The sequence below is a fragment of the Panulirus ornatus genome, chromosome 64, assembly GCF_036320965.1.
Source record: "Panulirus ornatus isolate Po-2019 chromosome 64, ASM3632096v1, whole genome shotgun sequence".
Lineage (NCBI taxonomy): Eukaryota > Metazoa > Arthropoda > Malacostraca > Decapoda > Palinuridae > Panulirus > Panulirus ornatus.
The window spans coordinates 3,716,347-3,735,030 of NC_092287.1; the positions used below are offsets into that span (position 1 = coordinate 3,716,347).

Consider the following 18,684-nt stretch of genomic DNA (forward strand, 5'->3'; position numbering starts at 1 on the left):
ACTCTCACAAATCCCTGCCACAGGGCATGATCTTGCCTAGGTACCGGTAGTGAGGTCTCCTTAAATTTATCACTCTCACAAGACCTGGCTGTACGTTTTCACTCTTCATTTCACATTTTCCTTAGTTTCAAGTTTACTTCGGGACTGCTTGGCAGAAGGTGTTATGGTTGATGATGTTTCCTGTGTACCCCACAGACACTGGTAGAACTAACTTTACCAAAGTTTCCTGTCTTTTACAACGGTACGATCCTTGGATAATGTGATGGCTTGGCCATTGACCAGATCCTTCAGGGTTAGGTAAGAGGCTGGACTAAAGTTATACCCAAGGGTCGTACAGTCTTGCTGTGGGGTCGTAGTGATGAAATAGGTGGTTTATTTCCCTGTAAGAGGCACGCGGGAAGTGGAGCTACAAAATGTTTTGTGGGAAAAAGGAAATGAACGGTTGATAGCATACGAAACAACGGGATATCTGTGTCTGGCGTCCTCATACAGTCACGAAAGTTGGGCAAAATCTGGTTTAGTGTCTCTAACTGGCTTCTCCACGGCCCCGGGCCTGGAGTAATGTTATGTCGGCCCCGGCAACACTAGGTTCCCCCTATCTTACGGCATCTGGAGTCACGCCAGGTGGTGTGTGGGGGCCCCGCCGTCCCCGGGTTGGTACAGCTGTCGGAAACCTGTTGCTTGCAGAACGTGACGGCCGGCCAGCCAGCCAGCCCGCCTGGCCCTTGTTTTCTTGACATTACGGTTTTGGCGGGAGTTTGGCAATCGATGATTGGGGTTCAGTTTTGCCGGGAAATTTTGCAGTCTTGATTAACGGGAATATTCCGCTCCATGATGATGACAATGAATGAACACTTTGAAGTGTAGTTGTACTGGTTAATGCATCACTGCAGTTATTCGAATGGTTAAAACGTCTTTCCAAATTGTTAATATGAATTAATGAAACCAGAAATTGCAAGAAGAAAATGGAAGGTTGAAATCTCTTTATATCTCCAGTGGATTATACATATTCGTACTTTTGATAACCCTGGTTAAGGGTGTGGACTGAAAGTTGACTTAAATATTCCTGGAGGTCACGTGTTGCGTGGCGAGTGGCTTGCGGTAGACCATCTGCGGTAACCGGTGTCTGCCAAGTCTGCGGGAGGTCACCCATGTATAACCTTGAACCAGAAAGCTGTTTGGTGTTCAGTGTAGCGTGAAGGTTGGTGTCGACTCGCTTCTTCCCTCGGTAGTCCCACCCTCAGGGCTTGTCGTGATGTGATGCCTCGGTTTTCCCGGACCCCACCAGCGGATGAGAGAGGTCAGGCGAGGTCCCTTGGAGTCTCTCGTTCCACCACCGGAGACGGGGATTGTGGTCGTCTGACACTCAACCTTGGCAGACCTCAAGGGCAGGATGGCAGATGACTGAAGCATTTATCATGTCTCTGAGTTACAGGAATAACTGTCGTGATCCAGTTTTTTTTCGTAATTGATATCCTTAATGAAATTGGAAGGCCAGAACCATCAGTAATCGTTGTGGTAGGTTCATGTGATTCATACCACTTGTGGGAATTCCTTTCTCAATCTTTTTACTGTGTTGCGCTGTCTTTCAAACTAACCACCTTCCTGTTATGAACACAGTACATACCTGTTTACAGCTTGTGGATATGAATGGAGTACTCCCACCCGATAGTCATATACAAACTATCGAAAGTAATTCATAAATAGTCAGTGACTAGTGCTCAAGTTCATGAAACATTAGGTCATCTCTCTCACCTCGACTGTCTTGTTTCCTTCAGTTTTATGAAGAAATCGAGTTGTTGTTAAAAGCAATTTCTTGTTCCTCCTTCATCTGGTGAGCTGATGATCGTGTACGACTTTTTAGATTAACTCCTTGAACCACGACGTCACGTGAAGACCCTTGTGTTTGATGGCCGGGCCTTTGACCTGACCCCTAAGGATCGCAGGGGACGAGGCTGACTGCTCCATCCCGCTATTTAACGTTAGCCTTACTGATGTATCCTGTGGTGTAGGAAGTCATGGGGAAACACCCCAGCTGTATCTCCGAGTTATCCCATGGGTTGTGATTGTATTCCGTTGTATCCCGGGATAAGACTACGGTGCTGATGATAAATACAGCGGTTGTACAGTACACCTGCTGTAGTGCAAACCCTCACAGCTGCTGCACTTCAAAAACCTGCACAACTGCTGTTGCTACCGCCCGTCCTGCTGTTGATTATGTCCAGTTTGCTGACGGTGCCACAAGGCTAGTGAGGTCAGCACTGAGGAGTTATTTGTGTGTGATGGTGGTGGTGGAGGGCGGCGACGACCAGCATACGTGCATGTATGTTAAGACGTAATTTTCTCATATTCCGACAACTGTAAGTTATGACAATGTTTCGGAGTAATTCCATTTGCTTCAGTTAACTTTAAGGTATTGATGGTTAACACAAAGTGCTCTCAGCTCCGAACGCTATAAGAATATATATCCCTAGGGACACTAGAAGACGGAAGTAACGCTACCTGACCCCTGACCCGGCCCGTGAGGAGTCAGAGGTTACGCTGAAGGTAGAGTTTCAGTGAGGGGAGTTGGCCCGGGCATGACGTTTTCCTTTTCTACCGCACTTGACGCCGCTGGTGCGGAGGTGCAGGTGATGAGATTGTGTTGTGCCAGGATGGTGGTTGTTCTATAACTTGTGTGTGTTCTCATATTCAGTAAGCAGCGTGGAAAAGCTGTGGGGTGGCGTGGAAGACGTGTATCAGCGTAATGGTGCCGCGGTTTATACACGTTTATTGATGGGGCCGCAGAGGATAGGAGGAAATTGCCTCTCTTTGTGATCCACTTTTATGCTTGTGCTGTTTAGCTTTTTGTGGTGTAGGAGGATGGGGCTTGATAATGACTGGGGTGAGGGTGGGTTGAAGAGATGTAGTGCCGGGGATGATGATCGTGTTGATGATGTGTCTGATGTTCATTCTTGATAGATGTGCTTGTTGGTGGCGGTGGTGATGATAGAACGCTAGTTATCCTCAAATATTCGTGCAGCTCCTTAGTGTGTTCCGAGTCACAAGGAACAGTAGCTCAGACACACGCATACAGCGTGAAGAATGTGGCTTTTAACAGCGGGCCAGTGTTGGGGGGGCCTTCAAGATGGTTGCCGGGGACAAGAGCTTCGTGGTTACGGATCCCTAGGGGATATGGCTGAGAAGGACCTTGGCTGCAGGACCTTCTGCTGCAGGAGAGAACCTCGTGAGTGAGGCTTGCCAAAATCCACCCTCCCTAGGGATAACTTGGCGGCTGTAGAACCACAGTACATACCATACAACCCATGTCGGTTCCTCAGCCGGAGCTGTGCAGTATCCTTCACAGACGGATACATCATTAACTTAATCCTTTCCAGTACCACGGTATGTTGACCTGAAGCACAAAGTCACGACCTTCTTGGGCATGGTGACGTTGCCTTATGACCTGACTCGTTTAAGACATCCTGTTATTTTCACTTTTCCCTCTCTTGATGTTCTGTAAGTAAACATATTCATCCAAAGCCACCATGATTCTTAATTGTTCCGTCACCAGGGTCACTGTTGTCCTGACGAGGGGCCCCTGTGGGTACCTTGGCCCCACCTAGCTCCCTGCTGTGACCATGTATTGTACCCACTTTAGGTTCTGTGCTTGCCTCCACCTACCCACCCCTTAGTCCTATGTGCCATTCACCCAAACCATCACAAACGGTGCGTGTGTTTGAACATCTGAGTAAACATTGTTGACCCAAGGGTCAGGTCAGGGGTCACGCCATCATACCAGAGAGCCGCACTAGGTTTAGTGTGTGACGAACCAATTAAACGCGTTGGCACCCCGGAGGAAAACATACCACTACAGGAAGACTTGCTGGCTTGTGCTGGGTAATGTGGATACCATGAATCATCTTACTGCACTGCAAGGTCAAAGACGGGTCATATTCTGCTGGTCTGAGGTCAGGAGAGGTCAAATTTGGGAGCACGTGAAAGGAAAATCCAATTAGTGGTTTTGTGTAGAGTTAGCGGGTGTGAAAAGGGTAATGGGTGTCGAGATACACTCGACGGATCCTTTTGGAGTTGTAGTTAATAATCACAATTGTGATTACGTTAATCATGCCAAGTAAAGTGCACGTGATGGTGATGATTAATTCACATCAGACTTGTTTCTTGTGCGTCAGCAGGCTTGAATAAACGCATGTTGCCAAGAAAGGTTCTCAACGCTCACAACCGTATGTGTGGTCGGTGTTAAGGGGAAGAGTTTTACTGATGTTGCTTCGTCTCATAACCTCATTTAAATGTATCGTGTGTGTGTTTACACGGTTGTTCAATATATAAATCATTAGGTTTGGAAAAAAATAAGTAAAAATGTAATTCTTAGATAGTTCTCGCATGAACACGGGTTTGTGGCGTTCCTCGACATTATCAACAGTAACAGGTATTTACTATGCAAATGGTGTCTTGTGTCCTGCCACGTGCTGTTGGAATGCCCTCGCAGTTGCGAACAAGCACTAAGTGATAATTACCCTTTATGTTGATGTTCCTTAGTGATGCTGACCCTTTACGTTAATGCCCCTCCGTCTGGCCTGTTCTGTTAATATGGTAAACAATGTCTCACGGCGGTATGGAGGGTCGGGACATATTTGATGGTTCTACATATGGCTCTATGACTCAACGCCAGGTAACGCAGTCAAAGTCTTAAGGAAACGGGGAAACTCACAGGACAGGAATTTAAACGTGAGGGTAAATTATAACTGGTTTTATAAGTATGAACATGTTTGATGAATTTCCACTCGGTATTTTGAATGATGTGTCCCTGAAGGTGAATTTTTAACTTCCTTTAATAGTTCAAGAGTTTTCGAGATGGGAACCCTAGCGTAGGATGGATATAGGCTTTTTATTTTTTAACGCCGGTAGGATTATGTAGCGTAGGAGTTGTTGGCTGTGTGGGGAGGGAGAGGGTTTGGCTTGATACTGTATGCCGGAGGGGAACTTCTCAAGGTCTAGCGAACACCACCGCTCATTATACCAAAATGGGCGTCAGTTCTACCCCACCCTCATCACTGTCCTCCACCACTCTTACCTCCTCCTCCTCTTTAACGATCCGTCTATCTTGTGTTTTCATCTCCGTCCTTGGCCATGTCCTACGCTTCCTTCATTCACCTTAAAAATAACTTCTTGCGTTGTTGTATTATGGATTTAACTCATCTCTACTTCTTTGTTCCTCTGCGTTATTGCGGCTGTTATTAGTTTTATATTCATTTTTGTATGATACTTATTAGATGTGGAAAGTCTCATATATATATATATATATATATATATATATATATATATATATATATATATATATATATATTATATATTATATATATAATACATTCATTAACGAATTTTTTGGATTTACAGTTTGATTGTGTGCTAAGTAGCTCTATGAACTGTTAGACAAAGATTGGGAGACTGGGATCAACAGTGTTTGCGTGTTGGTTGGATTCAATGGGCCGTACTGGTCAAGGTTGGTGTGGCGCGCAGGCCACCTGGCTAGGCTTCAGGCCCACCACGACCTCGACGCGCCAACGGCACAACAAATCCTGGTCGCACATTTCAGCCAAACCCGTTGTTCCCTAAGCCATTACTACCGCAGTAACGACGCCCTATTATTACAAAAACGCGTGTTGAATCAGATGGTACGCTCGAGTTTTGTTTCTAAGGTATCCACCATCCCACGGTAAACTAGCTTTGGGATACCTGTTCACTGTCATATATATCAAGTGAAATAATGAATTAAACTGATGTAGAAAATTGTATATCATGTGAGAAAGTCCGTTTAAAAGGCGCCGGCTTAAGGAGTGATGGCAGCGCATGACGGAATGTTCTGGATTGTGACCAGTAAGACACGGAATGCCAACTGTGCTTCAACCGCAGGAATTTGACTGAGCGGATCTGCTAGGGTGCAGTAACGCTTCTGCTTGCCCTACCTGTTCCTGGCGACTCAGTTTCGGTGGTTTTGTCAAGCTGACACGACGGCATTACCCAGATAGCGGTAGTGGTCAAGTTGCTGAGAATTGCAAACCATTTTTTGTTTGTATCTGAGTATATACTAGATGGTCGTTTATTGTGGTACTGGTAGTATATTTGTGGTAGTTCGTTCGACTGCCTTGCTCTTTAATTACATTAATTGTGGCTGACAAATTTTGTAATTTACGTTTGAGTGAACGTAGACGTATAGTTATTAACTTCAAGTCTAGGGCAGATGAGCACGCTAGCCTTCCGTTTTTTATGACAACCTTTTTAATAGCTCTCGTTGGTCACATTCTCACGACCGTGTTGCACTGGAAAGGAGGAAGCAGCGGCCTCGTTTTCCCTTCATTGTCTTCCTTGGCTGAGCAGGGGGCTTGGGGGAGGAAATAGGCGGAGCCGGTGAGGGCACCACAGTAACATAAGAATCGCGTGAACGTCCGCATGAACTATGGCAAAATGCTTCGGAATTAGAACTGAGTTTACATATGTTTATGAACGTTGTACACCTGTGTGGTGCCTCATATTACGCTCATCCGTAACACGTTTCGTCAGTATCGGCCATGGATAATATATACATTGAGGTTATGAGGATAGTTTATATATATATATATATATATATATATATATATATATATATATACTTCCTACAGATGATAAGGTATTGTGGGTGAGGCAAAACGTGGCTGGCTGGAGCCGGCCCAACAAGCATGTGGAAGTCCCCGGAACCCGCCGTAAGCCGTAGTCATGTTCCTTGAACCTGTTGCCCGCAACGCGCCACAGTCGACTTTTATGAGGAAACATGTGTCCGTCGTTATAATAATTACTATTATTGAAGTGAGTTCCATTGATAGGGATTGTAATGTTGGGGTGTTGGTGGCTTTGTCCCTTTTAAAACAACAAATACGGAATATGTACAATGAATATGAATATTTGATAAAAGGATTGATGATTCAAGTTAATGATTTCATGAACTCCGGAAAACTCATCATGTATAGGGTAGCGAATGAGTTAGTGCGTGTCGCAAGATGGTGCATGATAAATGCGATAAGCAAGGGATTACTCCAACCAAAGCTTGCTAGACTTTGATAGGCTGTCGGGTGAATTATAAAATTTTGGGAGTTCGCCTTACCCAGAAGTATCACGGCTGGTTTTCGATTTGCTTAATCTTTTTTGCTTTACGGTTATTGTATTAGAATAATTGTTAACGTGTGGAGTAATTTTGCCATTAGTGGTCACTTGTTTTTCTGTGGTTTAGGAAGAGGTCCGATGACGGGGACCGGATTCGTTGACAAACTATTTGCTGTTGAAGTTTGAGTGTGACAGTCGCATAAAACAAAATGCCTGCATTGTGTAACGCTTCGGTTGACCCCATTGCAATATTTAGAGGGCGTCTGTTGACTGTGAATTGAATGGACTAGACTGGTTTTTTTGTAGTTTCTTGGAAATCATCGGGCGGGGTCAGGGCCGAGGCTGGATACCGGCTGAGTTTGGTTTGATGAGTCATGGCTGATTGCCTTAGTGATCAGACATAACGAACTATATTTCTCTTGCCTCTGGTACGTTTTAAGCTTCGTCATGTCTCGGGCGGTGTCGCTCTTGCTCACACTTGCTCAAAAGAATTTTCAAATTCCGCTTGTACGTGAGTTTCTCGTCGTATGCTGATTTTGATGATGTCGCATCTTAATATTACGAGAACTCAATATAATTGTCATTTTGGGATGGAGGGATGTGGGTGTGAAAATTGTTTTCTCGATAAGTGACATTATGGTCACAAGTCCCAAGTGACACTGAAAAATATCAATACTTGGGATTTTTTTTTTTTCTTTGGACCGGAGTGAGACTTGGATGTTTGAGTCTCTGCCATGACTTTCGGTCAGTCATAACTAACGATGGAAATGATGTAATTTCCCCTCGATGAGGACAGGAATAATACTAACGTTTTGTTTTCATTATTCCAGGGTGATGGTCATCAGCCCAGCTTCTGCACCCTGCCCCGCCAGAAGCGGGAGGTGACCTTCCAGATCAGAACGGTCATCTTCGAGAAAGGTCCCGGTCATCGCTCCCTAGGCTTCAGCATCGTCGGAGGTACGGACTCTCCCAAGGGCTCCATGGGCATCTTCGTTAAGACGGTCTTCCCCCAGGGCCAAGCAGCCGCGTCTGGCGCACTACAGGAAGGTAATTATCTCTCTCGGAAAACGAATTCCTTGATAAAATCGTTCTCTAAATGGTTGGACAAGTTTTTGCGTAGTATCTAGAGTCCACAAAAGTAATGCTCTGATTGAAGCCTAATTTATCGTAAAACAAGTAACTAATCTTCCGTTATTTGTTGCAGGTGATGAGATCTTGGCCATCAACGGAAAACCTCTTCATGGGAGTTCTCATAAGGATGCCATTCAAGCCTTTAAAGAAATCAAGCAGGGCAAGGTTGTTCTTCACATTGGCCGGAGACGCAAGAAGAAGCTGGCTGCTGCCCAGTAAAGAAAAAAAATACATATAAAAAATAATCCTGGGACACCTGCATTAGATTCCCTATGTGGCTGTCACGTTTCTCACAGAAGTGAAGGCAGCTCAGACATTTGTAATATAAACCTGAAGAAGGAATTTTTTTTATTATTATTCAAGGTGTGAAGGACGGCAATACAAAGGACTGATCATATTCCACACCTATTACTTATATGTTAAATACACATAAATGTATTTAAACACTTTTAAGTTCTCGGGTAACCCACATCCTTCCTTTAAGTTTGTTATATTTGTACATAAAGTCTTTATAAAAACTCGTATACACTTAGCTCAACATAAGATCCTCTTAAAGCTGTTAATCAGCTTCCTTCCTAGTCCATAGAGCGTAAGTGTTTCTTTCTTAACTTCCAATTCCAAAGCAGTAATTTTTTTTTTTGTTCTTTGTTTTAAAGGAACATTCAATTTCGTTTCTTGTACAGTTATATAAAAATAGATAATTTGTTTCTTTTGCCAACCATATTATTCTTTATTATAGTGATCATAGCCCCATGTGATATAGATGTAAAATGCTTCTTTACTAAATAAATTTTAAAAAGTTTGTTTACTTTCAATATTTTCACCTCTGTGAAGACTAAGATATCTCAATGATGATACTACATTAAGATATGATCATGAAATCTGTCAATGCACAGTTCTTAGCAGAGTCTTGAACATCTTTCGAGGAAATATACAGACAGTTAAACTGAAATTATCGCATAACAAACGGTGATCAATTTGTTAAAAATCCTATGGCTGATGCTATTCATATTGAACAGTCCGTCTAAGTTACCCCATAAAGAAATAAAAATCAGTGGTTTCTCACCAATTCAAGATGGCATATCCATGGACAACATCCATCATGAAACATGAAATATATAAACACTGGAAACTGCAAACAATTTACTGTTGGACTTACCTTTACATTTTGTTTAGTAATAATATTATCCAAAGGGGAATTCAGCATACTGAATATGGATCTCTGGTATATCACATCAAATTGGCTTCATTAATCAGTCAATACCTTGATAGTGTAATTATTTGAGAAGCAAATATTTACTAAGTAGGCTAACAGTACAATATTTAGACACCAGATCTTTACTCTGCAGTATGAATAACATTTAAAACATTAAGCAAAATCAAATAGAGTAAATAATGTTTAAAAAGAGTTCTACATATTTTTCTGCATCTAAAGATGTCTTTGAAAATTTCATCAGGCACATCATGGGCATCTCTACCCAGTAATTTGTTCAAATTGGTTATTACACAGAACATAAGTAAACATCCTGAAGGATCTGGGGTCTATAACTTGACTTACGCCACATTAGCTTTCTCATCAACCCCTGAGCAATTAAGTTTAATTACTGCACGGTTAATAATCTTAATGTGGTAATAAAACAGATGTCAGATCCATGTTCAGCATTATTACCAGCACACACAAAGAGGTTTTGAATAAAATCAAAGGTGTCCAAAATAAAGTAAGGATTCCTACATTTTTCACTACTACTTTCATTAACATGTAATGTGATGTGGTAATCAACATCCAAAATGAAGAATCTGATGCCTAAAACCTGAATGATGCCAGATCATAACTGTTAACACCATTTCAATGTCATTATAGGTTTATAACACTACCAATTACTTGAAATACAAGCTGTAGACACCAGATCCTTATTCAGCATGATCAGAGGCATAGAATGACATACCAAACAAAACTAAAATATAAGACTACTTCTGCATATTTTTCAATGGGTTTAAGCTAAGGCTATACTTACAGTCTCATCCCAGGAGGTGTTCTACATCCAAAGTAAGGATGTGAGGTGTGCAACATGATTACAGTATTCAGTCACTAACATTTTACATGCCAACATCATCAGTAGTACACATAATATCTTACACAAGTGTCAAAAAATTTGCTAAAATTTGCTACTTACTCCTACTGTCTAGAAATATCAAATACTAATCCACTGCCAAATCACTGTTTTTAGCCCTTTTAATTACTCCAAAGGTTAATAACACTAATACGCAACATTTCAATGTTGCCAGATCCATATTCAGCATTATGATTAGCACACACACCGGTTTTGAATAAAATCAAAGGTGTCCAAAAGGAGTACCATGAATATGCAATACAATGACATTTTAAACATTAAGGGAAGTTAATGGCTTGCCCAAAAGGCAAGGCAATGTATGAACTTATGTCTCTGCTAAATATTGTTGTTCTGAGTCTTAAGATGTTCTTTAAAATACAATTAGAAGTGCTACTCAACATCCTTTACATGGATCTGGATCTAATTTTGCCACATTAGTGTTGTCATTAACCCTGGAGAAATAATATCTGATCATTGCAAAGGTTAGCCAGAGTGGCACAAAATGTTTTGGTGATACTGGAATCTGTCTCCCCTTCCTGAACTAGACCAGCAACGGTATGACATACATATATATGTGGCAGTTACACTGACCATGCAAGGTTTTTAGATTATACCTGACCTTACAAAGGTTTATAATGCGAGAGGTCCTTATTATCGTTTGTAAACACACTAACTTTACATGATAAAGGCGGTCTTATGTGCTAAGTTTTATAAACACATACCAACTTTATGGCCCAGAAAAGGTTTTTGCTCTTTTGACATGGGTTTGAAAGGCCTTGGTCACGAGAACCTAATGATCACAAGGCAAAATTCCATCATCATGCCATAATATCATGCATTCCAGATTTCGTAAAGATATGCCTCCAAATAAGAAATCTGTGAAGAACTGAAGTTCATAGACAGTACACATACTTGACCCTGAGCTTAAAAGTTAAGATTATAAAAACCAAATAATGATATACACGACACTCCACCTCTGAATGGCCTTAAATGTTTCCAAGTTTCAAAATGCCAGCTCCACAAGGACTTTAACTGAAGATGACAATAAGTAAACTTGTACTAAAACAATATGTTGAACCAAGTAGCGAGATCGTAGCTCTTAATCATTTGGTGAAATACATCTACACAGATGCCATATCCCAATCAGGAGGGTGAATCCCACATTTGGGATTTTACACCAAACTTTTATAATAGAATCTGAAATTCTGTTTGAGATGTAATCCAACATCCTGAATGATACGACCAAAAATTTAACATTGTGAAATTAGCATTTCTTATGTATATTCACAAGTCATGATTCCAACCAAAGGCTGATAACTTGTGAAGAGAAATGCAGTATTCAAACACCACATTCTTACTCAGCATAATATGCAGAACACTGAGATTATTCGCAAACACGTCAAAAATCTTAAAAAAAAAAAGTTATCTTACACTTTTTCTTATTTTTTCCCTATTTTGCTTAATATATCATTAAATGTACTCCTTAACCTTTTGAATAAGGATCTGGAGAATGTACAGCGAGGGAGCACAGGTCTCCAGGAAGGCGCGGCGCCCATGGACTGCCCCCTTCCTAAGCTAAGCACATGAAACATGGGGACAGACGTCACGAAATGCGTCGGGGACGCGCCGCTAAGACGTGACAGTCATGGGCGATCGTCCGTCGTAAAGGGGAAGTAATGGTGAGTCAGGCTACTCCTCACTCCCTCTCCCCTACCACACTGAGCCAACAGCGGCGCACATCCATCCGGCCAGTTTACTCACCAGCGGTGGTGAGTCAGGGTGAGGGGGTGCATTCACTCCAAACGGCTCACCTGCTCAGCGTGGGGGACCCATTCATTCCAAGGGAGTATATTAACGCCTTTCGTCGGCGTTTCTAGCATACAGCTTCACCAGCAGGTGTCGGAGTAGGGAGGACAGACGTGTCGGCGCTCCCTTAGTCGTACGATCGTCTCCCTTAACCGGGCGATTATCACCTTACGGCGACCGGTCATCTCCCTACGGCGAGACATATCACCCTGTGCAGACCCAGTAACTTCCTGAGAGGTTATTCCTCTTGGCCGAGCGGTTATCTCCCTTAGCCAAGCGAATGACCCCTAGACCTCCCTAGGCTACGACTCACTGGGGAAGTGAGTACGGGCTGAGGAAGGGATGAATCAGTGATTGCAGTGACGAACTTCCCACCACATGAGTCCATCCTTCAGGATGAGACTCCACTCATACGTAACCACACAGGACGCAGGCAACACCACAATACTACTGGTAGGGGACACGTTACACTGCCCGGAAGTCAATGATCACGACACGACGACCCTTGAGCACGACGGTGCCTAGCCTGTGGCCATAGTATTACTCTCAAGGTGTACAATATGGTCTATACAATACCTGTTTACGAACGTGCAGTTGGGAAAAATAAAGAAAACTGCAACATTGTTCAAAGTCTGACGAACGCTCGTCAGTAATCGACTCCATCCTGAACCTTTTAACCTTTTATTCTTCTATCGCCTTTCTTGCGATGTGAATTGTCTAAATATATTTACCTTATTTAACATGACCAAAGGAGGTCTCATAATTCAAGCTGCCCGTCACGACACATGTAAGAGAAGCAGCGAAACGTTCTAAGGTTAAGATATATTCCCAGCATATACACATGCAACAAGCCTTGAAGAGACGTGTCAGTCTGTTTACAGAACAGGGGCTACTTATAAACATGCTACCCTCAATACATTTCATGAGATATATACTAAAATACCTGAATAACTTTATAAAATGTATACTAAAATTCCCGAATCTTATCATCTTATCGTCTTTGGTCACCCAAAACACACTGCTGGCACTGGGCCAACTTAGAGAAAATGATTACAAGTACAATGGACGTATGAGCTTGAACACAACAGATTGCTAGGAAGGACCATGAAATTGCTAGAAAACGTCCCACTCTACTGTAGCTCTACCTTACTGGGTACTTCCTTGCCAAGAACTAAGAAAACGCAGCCCACAGTAATATAATAAAATATATTAGTTTACGAGCTGCAATTATCAAAGATAAATTACATCTGTCAAGAGTCTAACATCTGGCCTTGCAATGACGTAGGACATAAAGAAGGCCATATAAGACCGGCCTTGCAACGTGATGGGCAACCATGAAAGCCTACATACTTGCTCGTAATGACTTCTGGCCAAATGACCACGTCGCAAGTCGATAGGCATGACGTGCCACACACATATGGCGTACACACCTGATACACACCTGAGCTAGGCATGTCAAGGAAAGTTTACAGAACCCGTGTAAAGTGAGCAGAACTATGCAAAAAGAACCAAGTAAAATAAAACGCAGTGCGTTTTGATAAGATACCAAGATAAACAGACCAGAATGCGTTGTGTAACAGCTAGGATACTGCTGGGTTTGACATACATAAGTAATCGAATATTAATGATGAAACGGGTATTGCGTGAGAGCTGTAATATTAATATGCATAATCTTACACACTATAATACTGTACCGAGGAAATTGTAAAACAATCTAAACCTCATAATATAAATCATAAAGTTTGTGTGCATGCAAACTCCAGCATAATGAGGGCAACTGAGAAGCAAAGAATGCGTCTCTCTGAGGTTTCAAATAACTACACAAATGATACAAAACAATGACTAGCTCAAGGGCTCCAGTGGGTGCATAGTAATATACATATAATATATATATTTTCCCCGTGGACTCATAGGAATACATATAATTACGACAGCAAAACAGAACTGCAACAATAAAAAATGATCAAAACCAGTTTTCTTAAATTACTATAATCAATCATGAGAACTGATGAATGCATATGGCGTCAAGGAATGGCGTGTGGCCAAACAATAGATCAAATCACTATACGTGTTAAGATAAATTGCCTTGGAAGCTTTTCATCAGACATAACTGCTTCGTCCATTGGTGAATTTTATATCACTTTTGATTACACGAATTTCTTAAGTCTACATCAACCTACGGTATCGCTAACAAATGGAGAGAGAAAAAAGTGAAAAAGCATAACACATATCATCCTTCTCAAGTCATCATCACAATGTCCTTTTAAATAACCCATATTCCATTAACAAATTACACGTCATTAATGAGACACTATATTACGGAAGCTACCATGAAAATCTACTAATTTCCACACATTATCGATGATCTGCTGGGTAAAACACTGGCTAGCCAACCAAACAAACACAAAGCCTAGACCACCGCGTGCCATATTTGGGACAACTGGATTACTAATGTTTTTTTTCAGTGTTACCTCTTCACAAGAAATACACCGTGCATTATTTTACCTGTTTATCTCATCTGTCTATCGTTATGCATTCCGTGTCAAACGATGGCTAACAGTATGCAGCTTAATACGATAATACGAATTTCTACTTCAATTCTTAAAATTCTTACGCGAACGTATCCTATTCCCTGTCCTCCCAAATCTCTATTTCCCCCCACTTAATCCTCTACTCAGTGATGGCAGATAATTACATACCATTAAAACGAGAAAAAAATAGCCATGTATTTACTACGTCAATTATCTTTAAACCTATATATGAATGAACCTTGATGAACTTGTTCTACACATCTTAAAGTGAAACGCACAAACGGTCAGGGGCGTATCCAGGGGAATTGGCGCCTAAGGCAAGCACAGAAATTGCGCCCCTGGCTTGATTCAAAATGTACATACAGTGGATGTACATAAAAATACATAGAGTGTAATCATAAACTGTTGAAGAGTTAGGCCAAACTTAAATCTATATAAACTCTTAAACATTTATTTTATCAAAATTATAACGTAGAGGCGGTAATGCAAGTGCTACCAGCAAAATATTACTATAGTTGAAAAGTAGGCGAGTTTCTTTTTTATCTCACAAGACCAAATCGTTAAAAATTTTAATCGGGTAGCATATGTCAAAAAACAAACCAGTTTGAGTGGCGCCTACCCTACCCTAGATATGGCAGGTATTTTTCTCAGAAAATAAGATTTCCTTTAAAAACTCATTACAAGTATTTCTAATGGTGAATACAAATATGGTGTTAAAATTACGTTAAGTCCTCTTAATGACACTTAATTAAGCTGTTAAATGAAGTTTTAAAATATTTCTGCTACATTGCATCGTATTTAATGAGTGTGTATCGGTAAATGAGAGCATTATGATATATTTTCCATGATTATTTCAAGTATAGAAGTGTTTGAATATCTTATCTTTCAGCTTTGAAACAAAAAGTATCTTGAGCTAAAGAATACCCCTAACTATTCAAGGGGGGAAATAGCGCCTATGGCAAGCATTGAAATTGCGCCCCTGGCTTGATTAAAAATGTACATACAGTGGATGCATATAAAAATATATACTTTGTAATTATAAACTGTTGAAGAGTCAGGCCAATATTAAATTCATAAAAACTCTTAAAGGCTTATTTGAGCAAAATCTAACGTAGAAGCGGTAATGCAACTGACAGTAGCAAAATATTTACTATAGTTGAAAAGTAAGTTTCTTTTTTATATCACAAAACCAAACCGTTAAAAATGTCAACAGGGTAGCATATGTCGAAAAACAAACCTGTTGAGTGGCGCCCAGGGCAACTGCCCTACCTGCCATACCCTAGATATGCCACTGAATCTGGCGATAGTTTAATCTCGACAAAAGTTCGTTAAATGGCGTTTATTGATAGTTTACGATTACCTCACGTTTTTAAAATCACTTACATTATATATATATATATATATATATATATATATAAACGAACAAAGTGCATAGTCCCGGGTTCGATCCTGGATGTTGGAGGTTTGTGTGTGTGTATATATATATATATATATATATATATATATATATATATATCCAATAAATCACTTACAAATGCACATGCACTTCATTTCTCTAAGCCATGGAGCTACCATGCACCAAACTACATTAACGAAAAAATTTATTTAAATATTGCTACTTACCAAAGGTTAGGTAGGAGCCGCCATGTTATGTTTTCACGACCCGGTACGGAGCTTGTTCACACAACAATGGATTTCGTCTCTCTCTCTTGTGCTTCCGTTCTAGTTTACTTGGTTCACCTGTTGCAGGAACTCGACTGCAACTGCTTCCGTTGCAGATAACCATGAACTTGGCGTGGGTGGTGGTGGTGGGGGGGTTATATTCCACTTCCGTCAACACTGTACGTAGAAAAACGGTTGAACATCACACATATTGTTAATAACTTCAGTCCACCGCTAATTCACGCTCTATTCCCATGTCTTCTTCCATCCAATGATATAAAACATATCTAGTCACTATTTTCTCGTAACGAAAACGATTCTATCACAGAAGAAATAGGTTTAAGGCGTCCACCCATCTAGTAACAACAGCACCCTTCAAGGTACAAGAGGTGACTGACATGACACGCCAATCATAGATGACACGACCTTGCCAACTATAAACAAGTGACGAGTCCGTAGCCGCGCAATCAAGCGGTAAGACGAGTTCTTTATGAGGCACAATGTCCCGTCTACCCTTACCCTTAAGGTCGAAATTAGCGTGCACAACAACTGTGCTATAAGTCCCTCATGCATTAAACGTGAGACAGTTTGTAGCTTAGGAGAAACAATCACATGGATAAAATCGTTTATCGTCTACCATATTGGTTACGTGATGGGTATTTTGCCGACAAGCTGGTACCGTTGAAAGTACCATATACGCTAAACTTAAGCTATACTGTAATATCATTACATAGGCTATAATGTACAGTCATAATAAGGCTGACTATAATGAGCAATAGTTAAATAGTCAGAGCGGTGATTGTTAAGCTAACCTATTTCATTATAAACACAGTGAGTTACACTGCCATAATAAACACCACCGTAATGTTGGCTTTTACACTTTGAAATAATACATGGTGACTAGGCTATGCTTGCTTTAACTACGCTGTGCAATTGTAAATGGTATTTGTTAAGCATGCTTAACTTATATATGATAGTATTGCTTAATACTATCGTATGCAAGTTAAGCCTTACTGTGCAATACTAGACAATCTCAGCTAAGCTTTACCGCACCATTATAGACAAGCTAAGCTATACTTTCTAAGCTATACAAGCTTATCAATGGACTTTAAGCTTTACTGTGTAATATACATAGTCCAGTTCTTACTGTACACCAATGACAAATCGCTAAACTCCATATTAAATACAGCCAGGACAGGTAATCTATAAATCATGCTTACTGTATAATATATAAGAAACTGTACGTCATACAATAAGTCATACAAATCGTGCATACTGTATAACCCGTCACAAACTATGTACATATATATATATATATATATTTTTTTTTTTTTTTTTTTTTTTTTTATACTTTGTCGCTGTCTCCCGCGTTTGCGAGGTAGCGCAAGGAAACAGACGAAAGAAATGGCCCAACCCCCCCCCCCCCCATACACATGTACATACACACGTCCACACACGCAAATATACATACCTACACAGCTTTCCATGGTTTACCCCAGACGCTTCACATGCCTTGCTTCAATCCACTGACAGCACGTCAACCCCTGTATACCACATGACTCCAATTCACTCTATTTCTTGCCCTCCTTTCACCCTCCTGCATGTTCAGGCCCCGATCACACAAAATCTTTTTCACTCCATCTTTCCACCTCCAATTTGGTCTCCCTCTTCTCCTCGTTCCCTCCACCTCCGACACATATATCCTCTTGGTCAATCTCTCCTCACTCATTCTCTCCATGTGCCCAAACCATTTCAAAACACCCTCTTCTGCTCTCTCAACCACGCTCTTTTTATTTCCACACCTCTCTCTTACCCTTACGTTACTTACTCGATCAAACCACCTCACACCACACATTGTCCTCAAACATCTCATTTCCAGCACATCCATCCTCCTGCGCACATCTCTATCCATAGCCCACGCCTCGCAACCATACAACATTGTTGGAACCACTATTCCCTCAAACATACCCATTTTTGCTTTCCGAGATAATGTTCTCGACTTCCACACATTTTTCAAGGCTCCCAAAATTTTCGCCCCCTCCCCCACCCTATGATCCACTTCCGCTTCCATGGTTCCATCCGCTGACAGATCCACTCCCAGATATCTAAAACACTTCACTTCCTCCAGTTTTTCTCCATTCAAACTCACCTCCCAATTGACTTGACCCTCACCCCTACTGTACCTAATAACCTTGCTCTTATTCACATTTACTCTCAACTTTCTTCTTCCACACACTTTACCAAACTCAGTCACCAGCTTCTGCAGTTTCTCACATGAATCAGCCACCAGCGCTGTATCATCAGCG

At 41.3% G+C, this 18,684-nt stretch overlaps 1 protein-coding gene and 1 long non-coding RNA gene across 6 annotated transcripts in view; one reads left to right on the forward strand and one right to left on the reverse strand.

The window, feature by feature from the left end:
• Positions 1-9,070, forward strand: part of LOC139746315 (uncharacterized) — a 174,368-nt gene extending 165,298 nt beyond the window's left edge. For all 4 annotated transcript variants that reach the window (XM_071657442.1, XM_071657444.1, XM_071657441.1 and 1 more), the window contains 2 exons: positions 7,968-8,184; positions 8,342-9,070. In XM_071657442.1, the coding sequence (XP_071513543.1) occupies positions 7,968-8,184; positions 8,342-8,487 (363 nt within the window). In that variant the 3' untranslated portion in view covers positions 8,488-9,070. The remainder of the gene's footprint in view (positions 1-7,967; positions 8,185-8,341) is intronic.
• The window catches only part of LOC139746316 (uncharacterized), a 146,326-nt gene that overhangs the window by 18,812 nt on the left and 108,830 nt on the right, over positions 1-18,684 (reverse strand). For both annotated transcript variants that reach the window (XR_011712134.1, XR_011712133.1), the window contains one exon: positions 16,340-16,555. This is a non-coding gene — a long non-coding RNA (uncharacterized lncRNA). The remainder of the gene's footprint in view (positions 1-16,339; positions 16,556-18,684) is intronic.